Source organism: Idiotropiscis lumnitzeri, chromosome 18, assembly GCF_059441095.1.
Source record: "Idiotropiscis lumnitzeri isolate Australia: NSW breed Sydney's pygmy pipehorse chromosome 18, RoL_Ilum_1.0, whole genome shotgun sequence".
Classification (NCBI taxonomy): Eukaryota; Metazoa; Chordata; class Actinopteri; order Syngnathiformes; family Syngnathidae; genus Idiotropiscis; species Idiotropiscis lumnitzeri.
In genome coordinates, this window is record NC_142408.1 from 12,593,803 (window position 1) to 12,617,177 (window position 23,375).

Here is a 23,375-nt window from a genome sequence, read left to right on the forward strand (position 1 = left end):
AGCACATTTTTAAAATATTAATGCTAATAGTTTCACTTCACCTCCAAAAATCGGTTATCGGCCCTTTCGACAAATAAATAATCTGTATTAGCTCTGAAAAAGACATCTCGGTCTATCACTAATACATATTCAACCCACCTAGCTTGAATGCATCTTGCTCGAACACTTCATGACAGATTATTGCACGAGGGAAAACAAGCAGCAACATCACAACTAAAACCTGCAGAAAGTTCATCCAAATTCCTCAGACCAATCTAAGAATCAACACCAATGTCTTAAGTCACACTACAGCACCATCGTGAGGCAGTGACGCTTACCACATTCCAACCCAGAACACACGCGCAGAAATGCACACGCGATCTGACCTCCATATTAGGATGAAACTGGCTGTAGACAAGCGATAGTATTTATAGACTGTTTGTATCGACCGAGAGTACACACGGGAGCGAGAATGACAGGAGAGAAAGGTGTTAAGCCAGCACACATTGTAGATTAGATGCGGCATACCTTGTTATCCACACTGCTTTGAAAATTATTGCATGATGGAAAATATTTTCTGATTTTATTTGTATTTTTTTTCCAAGATATTACAAGTATATCTGATTAACGTTCATGTTTCTCTCATGATTGACACAACAGTCTGTAGAAGATCTCCGACTGAAATGTTATTGCTAGAATATTATGAATGTAGAATTGTTATTCGGGAATATTCACGTTTAATGTTAAACAGAGCGAAAAAAAAATAAAAAACAAAGCGCATTATTATTTAGTGATTAAGAGCTCACATTGTTATAATTTATTTGCATTCCTGAACAGCGGTGGATTATTTCTAATTTCTGAAAGAATCCCTGTGAGTCGGCTCAAATTTGGGTTAAAAAATAATTAATTTTGAAATGACCGGTAGTCATTTTCACATGGACAGCTCAATGAAAATATAATAAAGTGCCTTTATTTGCCACACGGTGTGTCGTGATATTTGGTCGATGCATTTAAACTTTTAGAAAGGAGCCATCATCATGCAGTAACCAGAGATCAGTTTTAGAGTCAGTAAACTGGAACGTACAACTCATTGTTGGGCAAATGAAAGAGGGTAAAAAAAAACAAAAAAACATTCAAGCATCAAGAAAATGTTTCAGAAAATTCACAAAGAAAGTCAGGGTTTGAACCAGAGATCTTTTTTCCATATGATCATGAGTGTATGGAATTTCATAGAGCAGTGATATCAAACCCATTTGCATTTCAGGCCACTATTTAGTAACAATTATTTTTGTTTAATCAGGTAGGGCGATTGAGAACTGTTTCTCATTTACAATGCTGCATTGTATATTTTTCAAATTAATCGTCCGATTAATCGGTATTTTTATTCCCACTGAAAATCAACATTGGCCTAAAAAAAAAAAAAAGTATATCGGTTGGCCCAAGTAAAAAGTAAATTTGGCAAGAAAGAATTTCATTTAGCAATGAATATGAAGTAGACACATTTTATTTGTTTTAGCGGGGCACAAAAAACGGCCAGGCCTCGGGTTTGACACCAGCGCCCTCTTTTCAACTTCGGTTTTTCAGTTGGACAACTAATGTGTGATTCTCAGTGAAAGGATCGAATAAAAGCACTCTGACTAAACGATCTTTTCAATCAAGATCATTTGACTTGTCACACACTCAACTCATGTAAATGGACAATGTAAAAATGCTACAACAAGACAAAGCCGCTGAAGAAGAAACGGGGAACATTGTTAGGAGGTCACCATGGCAATATTGGCTGTTAGAACCCTGAATCCCAAACACACAAATGGAGTTAATAAATCCTCTGACACTTGTGCATATACAAAGGAAGTGGAGCCAGGACATCCTACCACAGGGGTCATGACCTGCTGAAATGCCACTAATACACTTGTTACTAATTTGTTTATGTGCTGTTTAACCTACAACACCTATACCACACACACACACACACACACACACACACACAAAAAGAGGATTACTGCAGAAAGGAACGATTGTTTTCATTAAGCAACCTCAATGACTCATTTCACAGCTGATCACACACTTCATGCTGTTTATCTGGTGAGGCATTTTAGTGTCATGTACCTGTTCTTGATGCGTAGCTGGACTCCTCCTGTTGAACATGGTCTGCTACGCTGGGTTGTTTTTTGTTGTTGATGCGGTTGTGGTGATGTAGACGAAAGGGGAGGAGGTGAAGGAGCACAAAAAGAAGAAGGATATGAGGGAGGTGAAGATCCAAATTCCTCAATGTATCCGGGATCAAACTCCCTGAGGATGGAAAAAAAGAATTATTATTACGCTGCATGTTTTTATAATGGTATCCAATTATATAACCATGGAAACGCAAAATGGAACTAATTCATTCTGTACTTGCTTTAAACTTACAATCACATTCTTCATATCATTTTGCGTGCCACTTATTTATTTCATAACAAGACGATTTGTCGTCTTACTCACACTCCGTATTCACTGTGTGACAGACAAAACAAAACCCACTTATTGTGCGAACATCCTTCTGCACCAGACAAGATGTCTTGTTTTGTTCCTTCTTGTTTTATTTTTTTTTAATCAGCACAGTGGTGTGCCAGAACACAGATTAAATGTTGAATTAAATGGCTGAAGTTTGTCAGATGAAGGACCCAGACGCTCATGTAAGCAAATAATATCGTTGTGGTTTGTGATCCAAATGTAGTTTGGACCCGTTTTGTGTGAGACTAAAATAAATGAATAAATAAATAAATAAGATTTAAGGCCCGTTTGATCTTGCACTCTCATTTTGAAAACAATTGTTCAAATAAATGTCTGTTGAAAGGCACATTTTGGAGACCTGCAGCAGTATGACTACTTTACTATTTGTGAAGTGTGTAAAGTGGAGGAATTCTCCAAATTTGCACAGTTTTCATGCATTTATATGAATACCATTGTGATATGAACTCTGTACTCTGAATAAATGTTCAACATGAGCAACAGTATTGGAAAATGCTTTGTTTATACCAAAAATATGTCCTATTATTCATTGTGGTGAATATCAACGCTCAGTTTCAGATTTAGATTTCTACTGTACAGAAGTTGAGTTAGGTGTAACCAGCATGAAAACCAGAGAGCTGTCTATGAGGAAAAAAAAACCCCAACCAATTGTCAAGAAAAATCAATCAGAGCGACTGCACAAATATTGACCGCAGCCGGAACGATGTCCTGATATGTCCCGAAGAACAAAGAAAACAGATATTGAACAACCAGATGAATGAAAACAACTGCAGTTGATGACAGAAATATGAGAGCTCTTCAGCAATATAGTAAGTAAAATGCTTAATTTGATTTAGTTTGTATATAAATGCAGTTTATTCAACTATGTTCACATGTTAAAAAATGTCAATGAATTGACTTGGTTTTAAAGCAGGGGTGGGCAAACATTTTGATTGGCGGGCCACAATGGGTTCTAAAATTTGACAGAGGGGCCGGACCAGGAGCAGATGGAGTGTTTTGGTAACCTCACCTCATCTGTGAAAAAAAAATAATAATAATTTTAAATGAAAGTGAACAAAAGCATTACAACAAAATATATGTCTTTGGCACATTTAGAAAATAAAACATTAACAAGGTTTATTTATTTATTTTTTTTCAAGTTCGGCGGGCCGTAGTTTGCCCACGCCTGTTTTAAAGAATGACCACGGCTAAAATAATAATGGTTCTCCTGTTTATTTAGCATTTATCGTGAGAGATAAGATGCAAGTACATTTACACACTAGTAAAACCTTGTCTTCATAAACTGCTGATTTAAAGACTGATAAACCCGTCTGGCTCATTACTTTTTTGGTGTTTTGTAGAATTTGACCCAGAAAAGAATCCGAGCAATTCTGTTGGATTTGAGTAACATTATTATTTTAGCTGCAGAGTTTGACAATGTCACACCATCAGTTATTTTGTGCAATAATTTATATGCAAAACATTATCGTTCTGTCAGATTTGGATTTTTGTATAATTGTTTTGTTGAATTGCTATTGAGTAGTTATCGAATGAACATTCTAGTTGTGTGACAACAAACATCTGTCTTTAATTCAAGACAGAGAAATTCTTTGAGGTCTTTAAATCAACAATTCTTTAAATCGAAAATAAATCATGAACAAAAAGGAGGTGCACGGTGAAGAGCCTCAACGTGAAACCTGTTCAACTGGTGTCAGGAATGTGGAACACCCTGAAATCTCCTCAACGGGAGGCACCATGTTGTCACATTCCACTCGCCATCATGCACAGACACATGCACGCACATCCAGAGGTTAAAACTTTTAATTTGCCAAAAATGTTTACGAAATGTGTCACAATCGATGGAACAGGAAAATAAGGTCCGTTTCAAGAATGGATCCTCTTAACGCACTGCGAAAAGGAAAATGTCCCCAGATGACACCTAGAATGCGAGATAGTTCTTTTCACTCTGGTGAGTTTTAAATTTTAATGCCGGGTTCAATTTTCATCAACGTGTGAGTGAATTTGCAAGGCTCAGACCTTCTCCAAAGTGAATGAAAAAAAAAAAAAAAACAGATCGTGGCTAAGTCTTGCAAAACTGCAGGAGAAATAATTCAGGAAGACACCCAAGATGTAAAGTTGTTATTAGCAATAGTTAAAAACAAAACAACAAAACCATTTGTGTACATGTAAACGGTTGCAAATTATGCTTGATAATGTTTCACTCCACTCCAATGATTGGATATTATTATTACTTTTATCTTTAAATTATATTATAGAGTTAACTTTCTTGTTTTAATAGTTAAACATCAAATAAAACAAATAAGGGATTAATGAAATATAAATTACATTTTATCTAGAGAATGGACTATTAATCTGAGGTGGGTCTCTACACCTGTCCGTCAGTCCTTCACTTACAATAAAACACTGACGGAATCGATTTTCTGCCATTCCACGGAACGCCATGAACCAGAAAGTAAGACAAAGCAAGGCAGAAAAGGCAGTTTTATTTATATTGCACATTTCATACACAAGGCAACTCAATGTGCTTCACACAATCAGAGAAACAACACCTACAAGCAATTACAAACACAGCAGCTCTTTCAAAAAAAAATATAACGTTCAAAAGCAAAGCAGAAAAAACAAAAGTAGCTTAGTCCTTTGGAGGACCTTACGTAAAGGTTTTAGGGAAAAAAAAGCAAAGTTTTTAACCTGGATTTAAAAGCATTTACACTCGAGGGCTGACTTCACTTCTGTTGGTATCTTATTCCATTTGTGTGCAGAATTATGGCTAAATGCAGCTTCACCATGTTTACTTTGAACTCTGGGCTCCACTAACTGACCTGAGTCTTCAGTCTTGTATTCTATCAGCATGAATGTATTCAGGACCCAAACCATCCAAGATTTATAGACCAGTAGCAGAAATTTAAAATGTATCCTACAGTTAAATGTGAGCTAGTGTAAAGCTGGAGTAAGATGTTCAGATCTTTTTGTTCTGGTCAGAACCCGAGCAGCAGCGTTCTGAATGAGCAGCTGTTTGATGCTGTTTTGCGGGAGTACAGTAAGAAGACCGTTACAATAACCAAGTCTACTGGAGATAAAAGCATGGATAAGTTTCTCCTGGTCTGCTTAGAGCATGCAACCCTTCAGTCTGGATGACATAACTGTGATAGCCAACATTGGCGTCTTGAAGCATTTGACTCAAAGGTAACATATACAGACTGACCAGTAGGGGTCCTAGAACTGAACCCTGAGGCACCCCACGTCATGGCCATTTGATCTGATTCAAAACTTCTAATGGTCACAAAGTAACTCCTTTCCTCCAAGTTTGACCTAAAACATTTTAGGACTATTTCATTTAGTCCCACCCAATTTTCCAACCTGTTAAACAGTATGTTATGATCGATTGTATCAAATGCGGCACTGAAATGCAATAAGACTGACACCGACACCTTCCCTGTGTCAGTGCGATAGGTCTATTATTTACTAACAAGGACACATCCAGCATTCGCTTTTATAGAAGGGTCTTGACGGCGGCTACTTTCAGGGGGTTAGGAAACTTTCCGGACTGAAGTGAGCCGTTGATTATTTGCTGTAATTCAGTTAGAACAGACATCACGATAGTTTTGAAAATGTCAGATGGTATTGAGTCACGACAGGTAGTTGATGGTTTCAACTTCCGAACCAAATCTATTATTGTTTTTTGATCCATTGGATCAAATTCTGTAATTGAATTATTCCTGGGTGATTTTAAGTGCGGAATCATTTTGTAATTTTGCTGGTTTACGACAATGTTTGACCTGATGGATTGTACTTTTTTACTAAAGTAGCATGCAAATTCATTGCATTTATCTGTTGAGAGGAGTTCTAGTACTATTTGATTTGGGGGATTTGTGAGTCTGTCGACCATAGCAAAACAGAAAACATGTCTTGTTCAGGTTCTTACCAATGATTTCAGAAAAGTGCTGTTGTCTAGCTTTTTTAAAATTTGGAACTGCTACAAAATGGAGTGACCATAGGGAACAGTGTGGACATTCAGACACAGCTTATGATGACTTACAATGACGGACTTCCGGGTCCGCCGCAGCATGGCGAATGACAGAAATTCACTGACGTGTCCACCACAGGTATTAATAACTAATGTCTATCCCGAATAAGTCCATCAAGCCTCAAGTCCACCAAGACTGGTTTCGGTTATGCATATAATATTCAATGTGTTTTGCTCATGAATTTAGGAAACAAACAGCAGCAAGCGGTGCAATGTAAACATTAACTCCAACTTAACAATATGAAACAAGTAATTGAAAAAAAATGTATTAATTGTTTAGTTATTTGCTTGGACTGTTGTTTCTGATGTCGCCACATGAGGGTTGTCCTGTGTGTTGTTTAATCGCAATGGCTTCAGAAACGTTCACTTGGACATCAACATGTCAAATATATGCAGTACGTCGGAATGGGTCACTTAAGTCCAGTCCAAGCAGTCGAGTCCTGTTCATAACCACATAGTTATCAACAGTGGAAGCTCGACTTCCAGACCAAAAAGGGTACTGAGGTTTGACTGCTTGTGGCCAAGGTGTGCCTCTGCACAAGACGAAAGACAAACAGAAATAGATTCCAACTATTTCATTCTCTATTGTCAATAGTTTGACACATTTTGGTCTGGCATCTGCTGTTCAAATTTTTTTACGGGTTTTAAAACATGGCCCGTGTTTGCATAGCTATTAACATATTTTCCGGACTATAAAGCGCACCCGCACATAAACTGCAGAAAAACCTTCTGAGAAAAAAAACAAAAAAAACGATATTCAAGCTAGGCGGCACGGTGGCTGACTGGTTAGCACGATGGCCTCACAGTGAGAGACAGCATCGGGCGTGGGTTCGATCCCGGCTCCGGCCATCCTGTGTGGAGTTTGCATGTTCTCCCCGTGCTTGCGTGGGTTTCCTCCGGGTACTCCGGTTTCCTCCCACATTCAAAAACATGCATGGCAGGCCGATTGAACACTCGAAATTGCCCCTAGGTATGAGTGTGAGTGCGGATGGTTGTTCGTCTCTGTGTGCCCTGCAATTGGCTGGCAACCAGTTCAGGGTGTCCCCTGCCTATACTGAACCGAAGACAGCTGGGATAGGCTCCAGCACCCCCCGCGACCCAAGTGAGGTGAAGCGGTACAGAAGATGGATGGATGGATGGATATTCAAGCTGCACCAGGCCATAAGCCGCACTTTTCTATGTTGAAAAAAATTAGTTGATTACCGCATGTACAGAACGATTTTGTACTGTGAATGCACATGCCTTTTAACACCGCAAAAACTTTGCTAATTAAAACTGAAGAGACCTAATAAAAAATAAAAAAATCAAGATTTATTGAGCGCATTTTCTGATCTCTAGAGCGCCCCTACTAGAGAAAGAAAAACCCACAGAAAAGCCGCACTGTTGTATTAGCCGCATGGTTCAAAATCTAGGAAAAAGTAGTGGCTTATAGTCCGGAAAATACGGTAGTCCAAAGAATCTAATAATAGGCGCATGATGTGATTTGTCACCAGTTGCCAGTTTCCACAAGAAACTGGAAACTGGGGCTGAATCGCATTTCATTAGGTGTAATCTTTTCAGACCTCCATTCTCAATCCTGCCACCAAAGATCACCTGAGGAGTGAGGAAGAAGAAATTAGATTTTATCTCTGCAATGACGTCATTTCACAAAGACATTATTTAATGATGACGTTAATTGACTCTGCGGTTGAAGCATTACACAATTGCAACACAAATCAACCTGAATGTTTTTTTGTTTCAAGTTGAATTAAATTCAGACGAAATATGATGAACCATTCAACACAATGGTTAAAATTCTAAAAGGAAAAAACATGATAAGGCTCGTTGTATTTGGTGCGGAGATATACTGTATATTTCTTCTTGAATTAAAGCTGAATGAGAATACTTTAATCACATTTAGATTGCTGTCATTTCAAATCAATTGTGGTGGTATATAAAGAGAAAATTGCAAGAAATCTGTCATTGTCCAAATTCTGTACTTCCGGACCTGATTGTCTAGTATGTATCGTTCTGCTGTTGGTTCCGCCTTCTACACAAACAAACAAACACCCGCGATCAACTCATTGCATTGCTTCGAAGCAACCTAGACATATCTGTTGGTGGGGGCTGCGTCCGGACATGCAATGTTCCAGCAAACAGTCCGGGCCGTTGGATTACCCAACACACAGGACAATGGGAAGTTGAATGACGACAGTTTGGATGTCAGACAGGACAGGAAAGTCTCACAGTGCCACTTCGAAAAATGAATCAATTCAAATGATTGACATGATATTGGGGGATCGGGAGAAATGCCATTATTCCATTTTATATTCATAAACATATCAAGAGCCATACCTGCAGTACATTTACTCAAAGAACTAGTGACAGTTTTTTTGGGGGGTCAAACAGTAAAAAACAAAGTTGTTTCTGAACCTAATTAGAGGTTTAACAGAACAGTCCAACATAAAAGATCCCTCTGTGAACTGCCTGTCTCCAGAATCTTATTAAAGAACACCCATGGATACACACCCGTGCAGAGTGGTTGTCCTGGAAACGGTTTTGTTGTACTGACTTCTTCCTGTTCGTTTTTGGGCCAGAGAAAGTCAAACATTCATTCAGCGTGATTGCAACAAGCTTGCACAAAGGAAGAGAGTCAGCGAAAATGATTGAATGCAAGAAGACAAAGAGACTGTCTGAATGAACAGTTTGGACTTAAAGTCGAGAGAAATCAAAGTCGCCATTCCCATTGTCTGCATTTGTTCGTTTTACAGAAGTATTGTCATTAAAAAATACATTTTAACCTGTATAGAATGTCAAAAATCTTCATTTTGACATGCTATTAGACGGTATCACTAGTAATTTCCCACCAAAAATATGAGAACAAGTACTTGATGGATAAAAAGAAATAATACTACAACTTAAGACAACAACTTTACTTGTTAATTTGCTTTTCGTAGCTTGGTGGACTTGTATTGTGATAGAGCGATGTCTAACGAAGGATAACAGATCATTAAATTTATTTATGTAAGTGAATGAGTATTTTCAGCAAAACTAAGATTCAATCACATGTACAGTTACAAAAAATACTGTTTGAGAAATACCTCAAAACCAATTGGAATTCAATAAACCCGGGGTGAGATTAATATTCTTGTAAACATTGAGCAGGCACTCATCATCAAAATACATTACAATTTTCACCCCATAAAATCCCCCAAATTATTCAAATCAACCACCTTAACACAGCAGAAACTAAACACAAGCAGGGGAAAGCAAATGCAAACCCAAGCATTGTTCCCGAGCATATCCTCAAACTCCCACAGTGATACACCCCAAAACAATGCCAAAACACACACAAACTCTAACAACGCATGTTGCGCATGCAATAGATACTGTATATCAGGTAAACATGACGATGGCCTAAGGGTGTACATTGCGCTCAAATTATTAAGTCTACACAATCACAACAGTCTGAAGTTTGTTTTATGTAGATATTTATCAGTCAAAATATTGGAAAGCTCTCTCAATATGATGCACACACAACAAATCTTCATCTGCTGTGCTCGTCATCATTAGGGTCGTGGGTGAGCTGCAACCTATGCCAGCTGACTTGGAATTGTCAAATTAATGCCTCTGATCTAGTTTAGAATGTGATCAAATTATCTTTGTAAAAGCTGAGTTTTCTACAAAGGTACTGTAACAGATCTCATTAGATTGTGTCGTATCAGTTCGGCATTTCAAATGTACGTAACGATGAGTGAATTGAATGATATCCGATAATAATGTTGTGATTAAATATTCTTAGATTATAAAGAAAATAATGCTCAGTGTTGTTTGACGCTAACATCAAATTAATTGTAATTTGCAGCATTAAGCAATTATATTATTTATCTTAATTTACTTGGGTTAGATCAATGTAATTTATTAGGGTTAACGTAACTAAATTACTAGGATTGGGTCCAACTTAATTTACATGTGTTCAATAAAGTTCATTTATCCAGCGTAATACAGTTTATTTGTATAGGCTTGGTCTATTGAAACTAACAAAGGGGAAATTCACGCCTACATATAATTTTTGGTCTTCAATTAATTTACCATAAGCATTTTAGGAATGGCATACAAAGGCACAGGGAGAACATGCTAACGCTTATGTAGTAAGGTAATGCAATGCTAGTTATGCTAACTAGCCCTGAATGAGATACAATTGAAAAACTATAAAATAAATTAATCAATTATTTTAAAAACTGAACTCCCTACAATCAACAGAATTGTTACCTGTCATTTAATTAACTAATTAAGACTGAATAATTATTGTGATAAAATATGAAGTGATAGCACACTGATACATAGTCTGACTTAAACATCCCAGTAGTTAGCTTGGTGATATGCATGCATGTTTGGCTATTAGCTATAATTAGAGCAAGTAAGATTAGGACGATGAACTTGGTCAAACCTGCTGAACCTCCTCACATTCCAGGGACTTCTATTTTCACAAGAGCAAACTTCATCACAACAACAATTTTTAACCTACACTCATGATATTAACAACACCTGAACAATCATAAAAGAACCCATACAAGTTGTTTTAAAATGCCTTGACAAAGATAATTGCTAAGATAATTAATTAATTATCTAACCATTCATTCATTCATTTGAATGTGCTTTGTCCTCAATCGGGTCATGGCTGTTGTGGGGCCTATACTTGATGACTTTGGGTTTGACGCGAGCTACACCCTGCACATATAGACAAACAATAATTCACACTCACATACATATTTGTGGGCACTTTTCAGTCTTCAAGCCACCCAACATGCAATTTTTGGGAATGTGGGAGAAAGCTTGACTACCTGGATAAAACTCATGCAAGCATATGGACAATTAGCAAATTGTTTTATATTAAACTACATAAAAATAACGTGAACGATAACGTTGTATTTATGCAGCTGTGGCTTGAAATTGTATTGATCTTCACTGCATCATACGAGCTGTGATTGGTTTGTACCCAATAGTGCGCAAATGTACAGTATATATTTTTGTGTATTTGTGCATCTACGTCATTATGGCAAACAACAAGCAGGTACCACATATGAAGTTTCTCTCTTTTTTTTGTCTGAAGGGTAAACAAAAGCCATACGCAATATAACACCAGTGCAGTGCAGACTGCTTCTAAGCGGGTATTAAATGACAAAACATCTGCAGAATGTGCAGCGAGGACCAATACAGGTGACAAACACACTCAAACAAACACTGACTTGGGAAATCATCAAAAACTTGCACAAGAGAGCAGGGAAGTTTCATGTCACATGGAAAGCAATCAAATGTAAGATAAAGTTCTCAAGAAGGTTCTTGCTACATATTAACTTCATTTCTGACTTCAGTATAGCGCACTACATTTCACATTCACACATAGCACAGCAAACATGCTGATTTTGATTAACGCGTCTCCATTAACTGGTTTGATCAAACACGGTAAACTGTATATAAACAGCGGATTGTACGTGTGTGAAAACATCAGCATTTAGCAGCATAGCCTCAATTTTACTTTCACTTAAACTGCCATTCCATGAGTCAAATCTAAATTTGTGTAATGTTCATGTCAGTCACACAGAACAAGACAAATACACCAAAGACCAAAATAGCACTTACAACTCTGATGAGAAGGTCCTCGGCAAATATGATGCTTTATTTTGAAGGTGCTCACGGCATGCTTCTCTCTAAATGCTCGTGCGCACTTGTCTCTTCCTTTTCACATTGTACTCAGTTTTTTAACCAACCAGGTTTCGCTGCAATGCACCAATCAGAGAGAGAGTGTGGCAGGAATGGAGGAGAGACAGGGAGTTGGACAGACAGGTATGGCGAGTGACGCAGCATTTGACAGGTGTGCTGCGAGTTACACACCTTTTCTCTTCCTGAAATAGAGGATGAAGGATGTACTCATTTGACACCAATCATGTCATACAAAATTAGCAGCATACATGTACAGACATACTGCACACGTGCACGCACAAAGGTTATTCCAGTTAATGAGAACTAAGGAAATAACTACAAAAAAAAAAAAATATATATATATATATATATATATATATGTTTGGTAACAAAGTGCTTTAAAAAAAATTAGTAAAAATGTCCTTTTTGTAATCTTTGTCAATTAATTTCAGAAGGGAGCATTCTTGGGTTTATTATTGTGCTTTTATGTTGGAATTACTGTACGACCGTAAAGAAGAAATATGGTATAAAGATTACATGTCTTCATAACACATTGGAACCTTCTTTCATTCATCTTGGACTCCATAAATAATCAATATAATAAAAAAATAATAATAAATAAATAAAACTAATACCGAAACTAATAAAAACCAAAGTAAACTTGGGGAAAAAACAATAAAAACTCATTCAGACAAACTGAATAATAAAAATAATTTAATAAATAACAAAAGCGACAAAAAAAATAAATAAATAACCATGAAGAAAAATGCCAAACCATTATAAACCTGGCATGCACAGACACTTGCGTGGTGACAAACATCCTTCTTGAAATAAATATATTCATGTCGCATATAGTTTAAGAAATGTCTTGAATGGAAATAAACGAGTCGTTTTAACACATTTATTGTCCTTTTTATTATTCGGCCTTGATTTAAAACAGTACCCTGTTGTCATAATAACATGCCTGTGATATAATGGTTGGTATGTTTCTATGTGCCCTGCGATTATCTGGCGACCATTCAGCATCTAGCTCACCCGTGAGATTTATGAGGACATGCAGATTAGCAAATATCTTCATGGATAATACATCAGTATCGCTTGTGGCTTGTTTTGGTTATTCACATCACATCATTTCTTACAGCGAGATGGAACAATACAATCTTTAGGTTTTCAGTATTAGGAGCTTCCGAACATCCTCACAATTTCCTCTCCAGATATCCTATTCAAAAAATACAGTGGGTGAACGAGTAAGACAACATCGTCCAAAGGTGAAAGCAGCTCAAACGGGACGCTATAAAGTTTGACCTACTTTGCAAGTAAGTCTGCTACACAGTACAAAATGCATATCAAGGTCAAAATCTAACGACAAACTTGTTCCCTTAACTATAGCACGTATGAGATTTATTTCACCAAGAGTTGTTATTGCACAAAAACGGACCAATCTACGGGAACCATACAGGAAGTTAATCAGACACACACACTTGAAATGTGATTGTGCAGGAAGAGTTCTCGTGAGATTCTTGCCACACCTTAACACTATGCCATGTGTGCTATGACATCCGTGGGACAGTGTGTGTGTGTGTGTTTGTGTGTGGGGGTTGTGTGTGCGAAGTCCCATGTTGAATCAGTCCTCTCACTGGACGTCCACAAAATAAAAGCTGCAGTAGCAACAGCAGCTTTGCAAGCAGCCGCACCCCGAGCCCAAACACATACCAGCTATTGTAACTAGCATGGCATCAACATGAATTCTAAAAGATGCTTTAAGGCAGAGCTGGGCTCTCCGTCCCGGCGGCGGAACGGTCCGACCCTCTGACCCAGGCAGACGCCCATTTTTGGGGGTGGGGATGACGAAGTCTAAAAAAACTGTTCGATTAACAAAGGCTGGAGATGGATTTGAATCCGGCCCATGAATCGGCCCTCGTGCGTGTGATGGACCTACTCGCAAAATGGTCAAGCGACCAAAATTGTCTCAGAACACGTCAAAAGCGCGACTAATTACCAACTGTTTATGTATGAAGAGATGTGAGACAGCACTGTGTGTTCAAACTTGCTTGTATTTCTTATTCTGACATCACGTAACCCGCGTCTCCCACCTGCTACTGGGCTGCACGATTACAAGAGAGGGGGGGGGGGGGGCAATGCCACAATTCCCGTAACACCAACTATGCGTACTGATTTGCATTAGGCATGTTCGTGAAGAAGAAAAAAGAATGATGAGACGATTAAGACAAAGGAGACGAATAAGACTATTATAAGAAAAGCGGATTTGAATAGGAAATTAGCCAGCAAATGACCTTTAAATAAACCTCTGCTGTTAGTATCTCTCGGCTTCATGCATGGACTTTTTTTTTTTTTTTTTTTTTTGGGAGGGGGCGAATTTGAGAGCCGACAATTTTTATGAATAAGGCCGGAAGGCGACCCAGATCGAAGCCAGAGAATGGGGGACTGACCGGCAAAAAAGGGTCAAGCGCCCAGCTTCACTTTATGGAATAACATGATTTGAGGCAGGCACATAGGTTCACAAGTTCCTTTTTTAGGTTTTCTTACTGCTTAATTGAATGCAGGCGCAATATAGCCAGAGTGTCCTCTTTTGTCCGGACATATCCACCTTTATTTTTTGTTTTTTACACCCTATCGACAGCAAGGTTTTTATAAATTCGTGAAAATATCCAGCTTTAATTGGTTTTCACAAGACCCTGTGTTTAATTTTGAATGAAGTTTGACGTGACAAATGAGAGGCGGAGTGCTTTTTTTCTTTTATGAGCGTTGTGGTGCACCGTTACCAGCGTTTGCGACTGAAACAGGATGGGACATCCGATTCATGCATCTGTGACCGCAAGTTGCGTTGCGTTTGAATATGTCAAATACAACTGTCATCGGTTCGCCCCCGACTACTTCGGAGTTGAAGACAGTGACGACACACAAACAAGGTATCAGTGTGCAAAGCTCGCACGAACATGTATCAATGTCTAATAAAGGTGCGGGTCGGAGATCTCAAAGCTTATATGGACACATAAAAGCACAAAAAAGCTGTATGAGGAAAGAGTTGTGCAAAGTTGACTGAGTTCCTTAATTTTTAGACATGGAAACACGGATGAGAAAGAAAACAATTGTGAGGAAGAAAACAAGTAAATTATTATTTACATTATAACACTGTAAAGACTGTAAGAAATATTTTGTTAAAGCTGGACTTTTTATAGAAGAGGTATTATTTAGAATATTGTCATATTTAAGTAATACTTCAAAAGAGAGCTAATATTACGTTATTTTTTATTGTTTTGTTTTGCACCCATACAGAGTAGGCATAATTTAAAGGGCAAGTCAAACCTTTTTTTTTTTTTTACAATAATGTTGTATTCGCCCCAACTAGTTCAAACACGGCATTCTGATTTCAATTTTGTTTGTAGAATATGAGTTAAGCAGCAAGAACATCAAAACATCAAGTTTAGACTGGTGGAGCTTCATATTATGAGGCTGCATGTTATTGTAAAGACTTTTTTTCCTCTCTTTGAATTTGGGCTGCACAATATATTGAAAAAATATTGTCATATGTGATAAAAGCACAGGAAGTTTCAGAATGCAGACAGCAAAAGAAATTCATATGGAATTGTTTGTTTTAATCTAACGTTGACCAATCAAATGCAACCGTCAATGCTCATTGCCATTCAAAAGAAGAAAGATATCTTACACAAAATAACTTCATTAGCTACGTGCATATTTTTCCGCATTTTTTTCATAATAATAAAGATGTCATTTCTTTTTTCATTTTGTTAAATATTGCAATAATATTGATATTACAATATACAACACCCACATCGCATATTGCATGTTTTTTCCTATATAATGCAACCCGCCTTTATGTATATTACAGTTATAATGTATGACATATTTGAGCGTCAGAGTATTTTGAGGCTGGGTCGACTGTCCTCTTTTTTTGGAAATCATAATATGGTCACCCTAAATATGGCAGAAAATTGCAAAAACACTAAATTCTTTCGGTATGTGACCAATACTATTGTTGGTTTAATCCAACCCGTTGCTGTTCTTATACAACACAACTTTATTTGTATTGTACATTTCACAAGAGCTGCAGCTGTAACAATTCTGAACACAAACACACACTCGTAAGCATCCTTACCGACGGACGGTGATCTGCAGAGTCTTGTATGATCCTTTGACAAGGGCGATGGCTTCCTGACGATAACCTGTCAGCTCGATTTCGTTTATGATGATAATCTCATCCCCCACTTGCAATGGGCACTCCAAAGTGTCTGCCTTACCGCCCTCTTCTACCTGCAAAAACAAATACGTAATCACTCCATCTGCCATGTACAGTAGGAGATCTTTTTTTTAATACAAGGATGTCATAACTCTGATTTGGAAACCAGAAATTAGAGCATTTGAGAGGAGGTCACAGGGAAAGTTTTCTCCTTTACTTTGATTTTTCTTTCATATCTTCGATAGAATTTCATACTTTCAAGAATAGGAAACTGGCAGGCCTAATCCTCCCACCCACCCCAAAAAATAAATATATATTTTTTCAAAACATTTTTTGGGGCCTCATATCGGGATATTCTAAACATGTTTTCTCTACTGTGGACCTATGCATACTTGCGGTTCAGCACCCACCGGCACAATCACCTATTGTCAGATTTATTTATTTTTTTTATATTTTTATATTTTTCGTGGTATTTATTTCGGGGGGTTAACCCACATTTGTAGTGTGTATCGGCAATTTATCAATGTTTTTTGAAAACTTCTTGGGGTTTACAATTTTTTTTCTCTCCATTACATTTTAGTGGGTGTCAATTATTTCTATCCCCCCTGAATAGACACGTTCAGTGTATAGTTTTTAGTTGTAAAAGCTCCATTCACCACTATTAGTAAGTAAGCCGAACAATTTGGGATCTAGAATGACATGCAGCTCATGTGGGGAAAAATACACAAAATGAGGTTTTGCATTTAATGTTGGGTTTTTTTTGTTCCGAAGTTTTGTGCTGTCCTTGAATGGTAATTTCTAAGTATGGCAGTCTTTTCAGAATGCCCTTTGTTGTCATTATACTCAATGTACAACAAGATTGGACAGCTTCTTTTTTTGATTGATTCAATTTCAAACGCTTTGTTGCTAAAAGCTGGATCTTTTATGAATTTATTGTATAGCGTGAACTATATTAGGATACTGATAAAAAATTGGGACCCCCTCCTTTATTTAAATTGCCCAGCCCCGTTCTAGATAATTTTTTTGCAAAGCTTCCCCTGCTTGCTCAAAATAAAATCTTTTATTAAACATGCTACATGAACATGACTGTCACTTGTACAATGATTCATCACTCACACACACACACCCCCACACACACATTTTTCTGTATCAGCATCGCACGCTGTATCTGCCCTACTGATGACACCTCATAGCAGCCTGTAAGTGAGTGAACCAGTGGACATCTACTTGTGTCTGTCGAGTATGTGTCATGTCAAGGTCACATTGTTTTGTTTTCTCTGGTTGCCTATGAGTGTGCACAAACTGAGTTAAAATGCCTGCGCATAAGCAGTCTAGCAAGATTCTAGCTGAGTTTGGTATTCATCGTTGATAGAAATATGCATTTTGTTAAGTCTGCTGGGACGAAAATGTAGCACTTTAAGGAGTTTTATTAGTACACTCAGCCATAAATATCTCTTCGCACAGCTGTGTTTGTCTCTTAGGATTAAACAAGAACTAGCAATATGGTATTCCTAAATATTAATGGAGAAAAAATAGGAACGTCCCTTCATTGTGGTTATTACTTTTATGCAAGTCAAGATTGGATGTCCATGTGTGTGGAAGAGAAAAAACATTACATTCTATTCTGAACAGAACTTATCTTGAACTTTTTCAGACTGAGGGAAAAGATTCTTTTGATGGGATCAAATTTCGATTCGTAAAATGTACTATCTGTGATGGGTAGTACAAATTTTGTAAAAATACTTAAAATTGATTAATAGTATTTTGGAATAGAACTAAAGTGATAGTGCATAAGAAGTCGTGCTGTAAGTCACATCTTCTAACCTGGCCGGTGCCATTGAAGTGTACTGCAAATAAGTCAGACAATCCAAACTTCAGGTGTCAAGCATGCAGAAGCACAATTCGGATAGCTTTATGTGAGTGTGTCACATCATGAAATGGAATGTCATCGATGGAACCACCCACAGTGTCCAGCATGCCAAATAGCACTACATGTTTTTGTAATATTTTACATAATTCTCCATGAACCAGGAAGTAGGCCACAAATTTAGCATAGACAGTAAAGAGTTTACTGTGGGGATTTTCATAGATCTAAAAAAAAGCTTTTGACACTATAGGCCATAGTATTTTACTAAATAAATTCATGAGATATGGCATAAGAGGAATAGCGTATGAATGGATAAAAAGTTATTTTAAAAACAGACATCAGTATGTGCAATTTAATAATACTATATCCAATCAAGTACGGATTACTCATGGGGTTCCTCAGGGGTCTGTCCTAGGCCCCAAATTATTCATATTGTATATAAATTATGTTTGTTGTGTCTCCAAAACACTAAAAAGGGTCTTATTTGAACAACCATTAAGCAAAGGTGTGTTTCTGTAAAAGGTGTTATTCTGTGGAATGATTTTGAAACCGACCTGAAAAGGCATGTTCAAAAGTAAATTAAAAAAAAATATATCTAAATCCAATATAAGTAAATTGCCTAATCCTGGAATTTCTGTGATGTATATCAAATAGTGTAATTTAAATATTATTACATATTATTAGATTTTGTATGGATGATCTATTGTAGTAATTTAAATTAAGTAAAAATGCACTGAGAACAGGGGGTAGGACGAGGTAACTACTTCTTCCTACTCCCTATTGAACATTTAATTGTGCTTATGACATCCTTTTATTTTTCTTTCTTTTCCTTTTAAATGTTCTACATATGACTATATTAATTTCTGTTCTGTTTGTATGTTCAATAAAAAAAAATCTAAATAAAATTAACTAGGGCTGAAGAACTTTAAAAATCCCGTTTAAATTTTTTCCTCAGTGTTGCAATTATGATTGAATATGCGATTATTTTTCCAGGTCCTCATCCCAGGTATTTAAAAAAAAATAAGCAATCAACTAAATTACAATAATGTCAATTTTATTCAACATAAATGTTTTTTGTAGCATGCTGACTGAAATGAAGCTTTCTTGCTTCCAAATTTTAGCCTTTGTGATTTGAAGATTGCTACTGATTGCTGAAGTGTCAATTTCTATTTAATTAATTTTTCAGCCCTACTGGTTAACGAACAGATGAAAAAGGAAGGCAATTACTGCTGTACAGCTTCAGTTGCAGTTACTTTATGATCACAAAGTCCCTGCTGTGTAATCATTAACAATAGAATCTGGTAGCAGTCTGAAAACATCGTAATTTGAAATCGTAATTCCTTTGAGTTGCCATAAGGATTTAACACAGTGACAGTCACGAGTAAGTTTTATTCAATATGCTCGTGGCTTTAGTTACGCAGCACTGTTGTGAAAAGATAGACTCCACTCATCTGGTCCTCTTCAGATGTTAAAACAACTGCCAAGAATCCCTCACAGCGCACGTCACACCCCTTCTCTGAATCAAAACACATTTTGTACCTCACATTTGAGCGCCTACATTTTTAAAGTCTCAAAACGTGATGCTTCCATGCTGTGAAGTTTCGTACCCCCCCCCCTCCAAAAAAAAACATTACAATGTTAGGTGCGATGAAACTTAATATTGAGAGTTTTAGAGGATGTTCTTATCTGGAGCCTATCCCAGCTGACTTTGGGCAGACAACACCCTGAACAGGACACCAGCCAGTCTCACGGGCACACGGGCAGACACCGTCACTGAGCGGAAACCGATCCCATTCTTCCGGCATACGAGTCAGGTGAGAGTACCACTACAACATCGCCAACCCTAGTTTTAGAAGATATATCAGGCAAATAATTCCACTGATGTTAGCATGTAATCGCAACCACCGAAAAATTATGATTACAACTGCATCATCACTACTGAGTTTTACCCACATTATGGAATTCAAATATCCTCTTTAAAAGTAAACCGTTGAAATGTAAATCATTTCACAACCTGAAAAAAAATCTGTCTGTGTCTGTGTGTGGGGTGGTTGATATGGTCGATGGTATTCCAGCTGATATTCATTATCATGCAGACACCAGATCAGCTCAGTATGTTCTCACTGTAACTAAACCAACATACCTTCTCTCATCAACACAGACTTCGATTTACGAAAACATCTTGAATCAGGCTGAAATGAATGAGTATTTGGAGCTTTTACAATGAAACTAAGTATTTTGTCAAACCTTTTAAATTGTTCATCAGATTAGATGATGCGATTACGGTACCACAGCAGAACACCAATTCAAATGAATTTAATTCCAAAATTGATTGATCCTGGATATACTACTGAGGCTGTGGAATGCTAAACTTAAATCATTTTTCTTGTCTGCCACATGAATATTGATGTTAATTGACAAAAACATAAAATCAATTTTGGGGAGAAATACACAACAAAACAGGCTAAATTTACCAGGACATCCAAGTGCTATAATAGAAATTTATAATTTGTATACATAAGATCCACTGAAAGATCCACCAAGGCCAAAAGTTTAAAACCATATTTTTGGAATGTGCGTGTTTTGTTTTGTTTTTATATGCCCAGTGGTTTGTTAATTGGGAAGCATTGGCAACTTCCTGATTCATGGACTATGACCGACATGCAATCTGATCTGTGTTCACCATTTTTCAGAGGTGCAAACATAAAGTGGTCTAATATTAACAAGGTTGAACTTTCACCACTATGCATGCGCACGGATGCCAAAACTGACAGTCGCTGTGCTGTGAATTATTGAAAATAATTGGTTTCATGAAAACACAGGATCTTTCATTTACTGCTCAAGAGCTAAATTTTATGAGCCTATACATAGCATATTTCTTCCTATTGATAAATGATTAATATACTACATATGTATAACTTCACAATTTGGCTGCATACTTTCCCCGCCTCAATTCAATTAAAAACCAATTCAAATAACGACCAATCACGTTCTCTGAGTTTGGTCATGTGACGTTCACGTCTGAGCCAGATTGGTCGTTTCCTGAGGCCTGAGCGACTGTGATGTCATTTTCAGTCGACAACAAGTGGCAAAATGGCCGCCACCTGAAATGGATAAAAACAGGTGGATTTTGCTGCATGGTCTAAAACCTGTTCTTGATGATCGGCCTTGGCTTTGCTTTTGCTGTCAAATACATAATATTTAATAAATTATGTTGGCACTTAAGTACGCGAGTCTGGCTGACATTGGACAGGAATCGAGAACAGTTGTTCTTAGCGACACTCAGAGGTGGAAGACTTGCTCAAAACAGATTTCAGTTGCCAATTTTAGGATTTGGGGCTTGCTTGACTAAAACTTAATGAGAGACTTGGCTGACTTGGTATTCATGAGACTTGACTTGACTTGGACTGAACTGCATGATAAATCTTGCCTGTTTACATTTGAAAATCTGCATTTTCAAGAAAATGTGCCATTTGGAATAAAGTTTTTTTTTTGTGTGTAGCGATTGCAAACCTGGCAACCCAACGTTATGCTATTTTGAATAATGCAGAGGCTACCTTATAAGTTTTGTGAAAGAAGCTCCAAATATGATTAAATTTGGACTCAAGATTTTTTTAAATTAAATCGGGGGAAAGGAAACTATGCAAGATTTGCAACTAACAGATATGAGGCACAATAACATCTAGCTTCACTCGTCACTACAAAACCATAATGTCATGCATGCTATGATAACTTCACACTTTTACTGGTAGCTAGTCGAACATTAACTAAGCTTTATGTCAGTTACACATTTAAGTGAGAAGACTAAGTTATAGTACATTTACTGGACTATGGTTGTTTTGGAAATTGCAACCATTAAAATCACGTGATTAGGAACGTATTAAGATAGCTTCTGTTACTAACACAAGCAGATACCAAATTTAAAGTGACTTTCTTTAAACAAATAATCCGTCGGGGACCAGACTTGCTTGATTTTTGTCCCACTAACTTTCGGCTTGCTTGACACTTGAAGGCTAAAACTCGAGACGTCTTACAACTAAATATATTTGACTTTCATCAGTAATTACAAAAGATCACTTGAAAGGCTCAGATCTGGTTTTGTTTAAGTCGACTGTCAGGACAATTATTATTGTATAAAATTAGGGGTGCGAATAAATGCTGTGTCACTTTGCCTAGTTAGTTCCATGCTGGTCACGAGATCTCCAGATTAAACCCATTAAGACTATTTAGCCTGAGCTGAAATATGTGGAATAGGCAAACCTGACGAAGACTATGAAAAGTGCTGACGGTAAACAATTTAGGAAAAAAGGTAAAATAAAATCAGCTTAATTAGAAGCAATGCAGATTATAAAGGAATAAATTAAGACAGATTTGAGGTTGGTAGTGTTGGGGTCATCCAAAAAGGGCGAAGACAAGCCTGACCCAGGCCGCATCACAAAATAAAATTGTGTTCATTTCTCCCACCCCTGTGTTTTTACACATGATTCACATTCTTGTCCGATTATAAAGCATTTTGGCTTTCATCCCGGGAAAACACCCTCACACATATAATGACAAGCTTGCCTGCTGATTTGCATTTTAGTAAAATGAGGCCATGGACGCTTTCAGGGGAATAATTCCTTAATTATCACTTCCAATGAAGTTGGGATTTTCTGTAAAATCTCAATAAAAACAGAATGCAACCCTTTACAACCGATATTCCAACACTACAAACACACCATATTTAACGTTCAAACTGATAAACTTAATCATTTTTATTTGTTTTTTTTTCAAATATTCACTCATTGAACATACAAGCAGCACATTTGAAAAAATCTGGGGCAGGGGCATGTTTATCACTGTGTAGTGTGTTACATCACCTTTCCTTTTAACAACACTCAAAAAGTGTTTGGGAGCTGAGGACAGTAATTGAGGACTATTAAGGTGGAATTCTTTTTTGATGTACAACTTCAATAGTGGAACAGTCTAGAGCAGGAGTCCTCAAGCCTATTATTCCTCGAGGGCCGGTGTCCTGCCTGTCAGATAATCTGCAAGGTCTGCAAGAGCTAGATAATGATCCCGATCATAGGAATCAGGAGTGTTGCGGCAGGAAG

General features: G+C 37.3%; 1 protein-coding gene across 2 annotated transcripts in view; it reads right to left on the minus strand.

The window, feature by feature from the left end:
* The window catches only part of shroom3 (shroom family member 3), a 55,399-nt gene that overhangs the window by 29,287 nt on the left and 2,737 nt on the right, over window positions 1-23,375 (minus strand). Inside the window, exons 2-3 of one of the 2 annotated variants that reach the window (XM_088281226.1) lie at window positions 16,335-16,489; window positions 2,089-2,271 (exon numbers count right to left, since the gene is read on the minus strand). In XM_088281226.1, the coding sequence (XP_088137352.1) occupies window positions 2,089-2,271; window positions 16,335-16,489 (338 nt within the window). Of the gene's footprint in view, window positions 1-2,088; window positions 2,272-12,136; window positions 12,203-16,334; window positions 16,490-23,375 lie in introns of those variants that run through there. The other variant, XM_088281228.1, reaches the window with a different exon arrangement.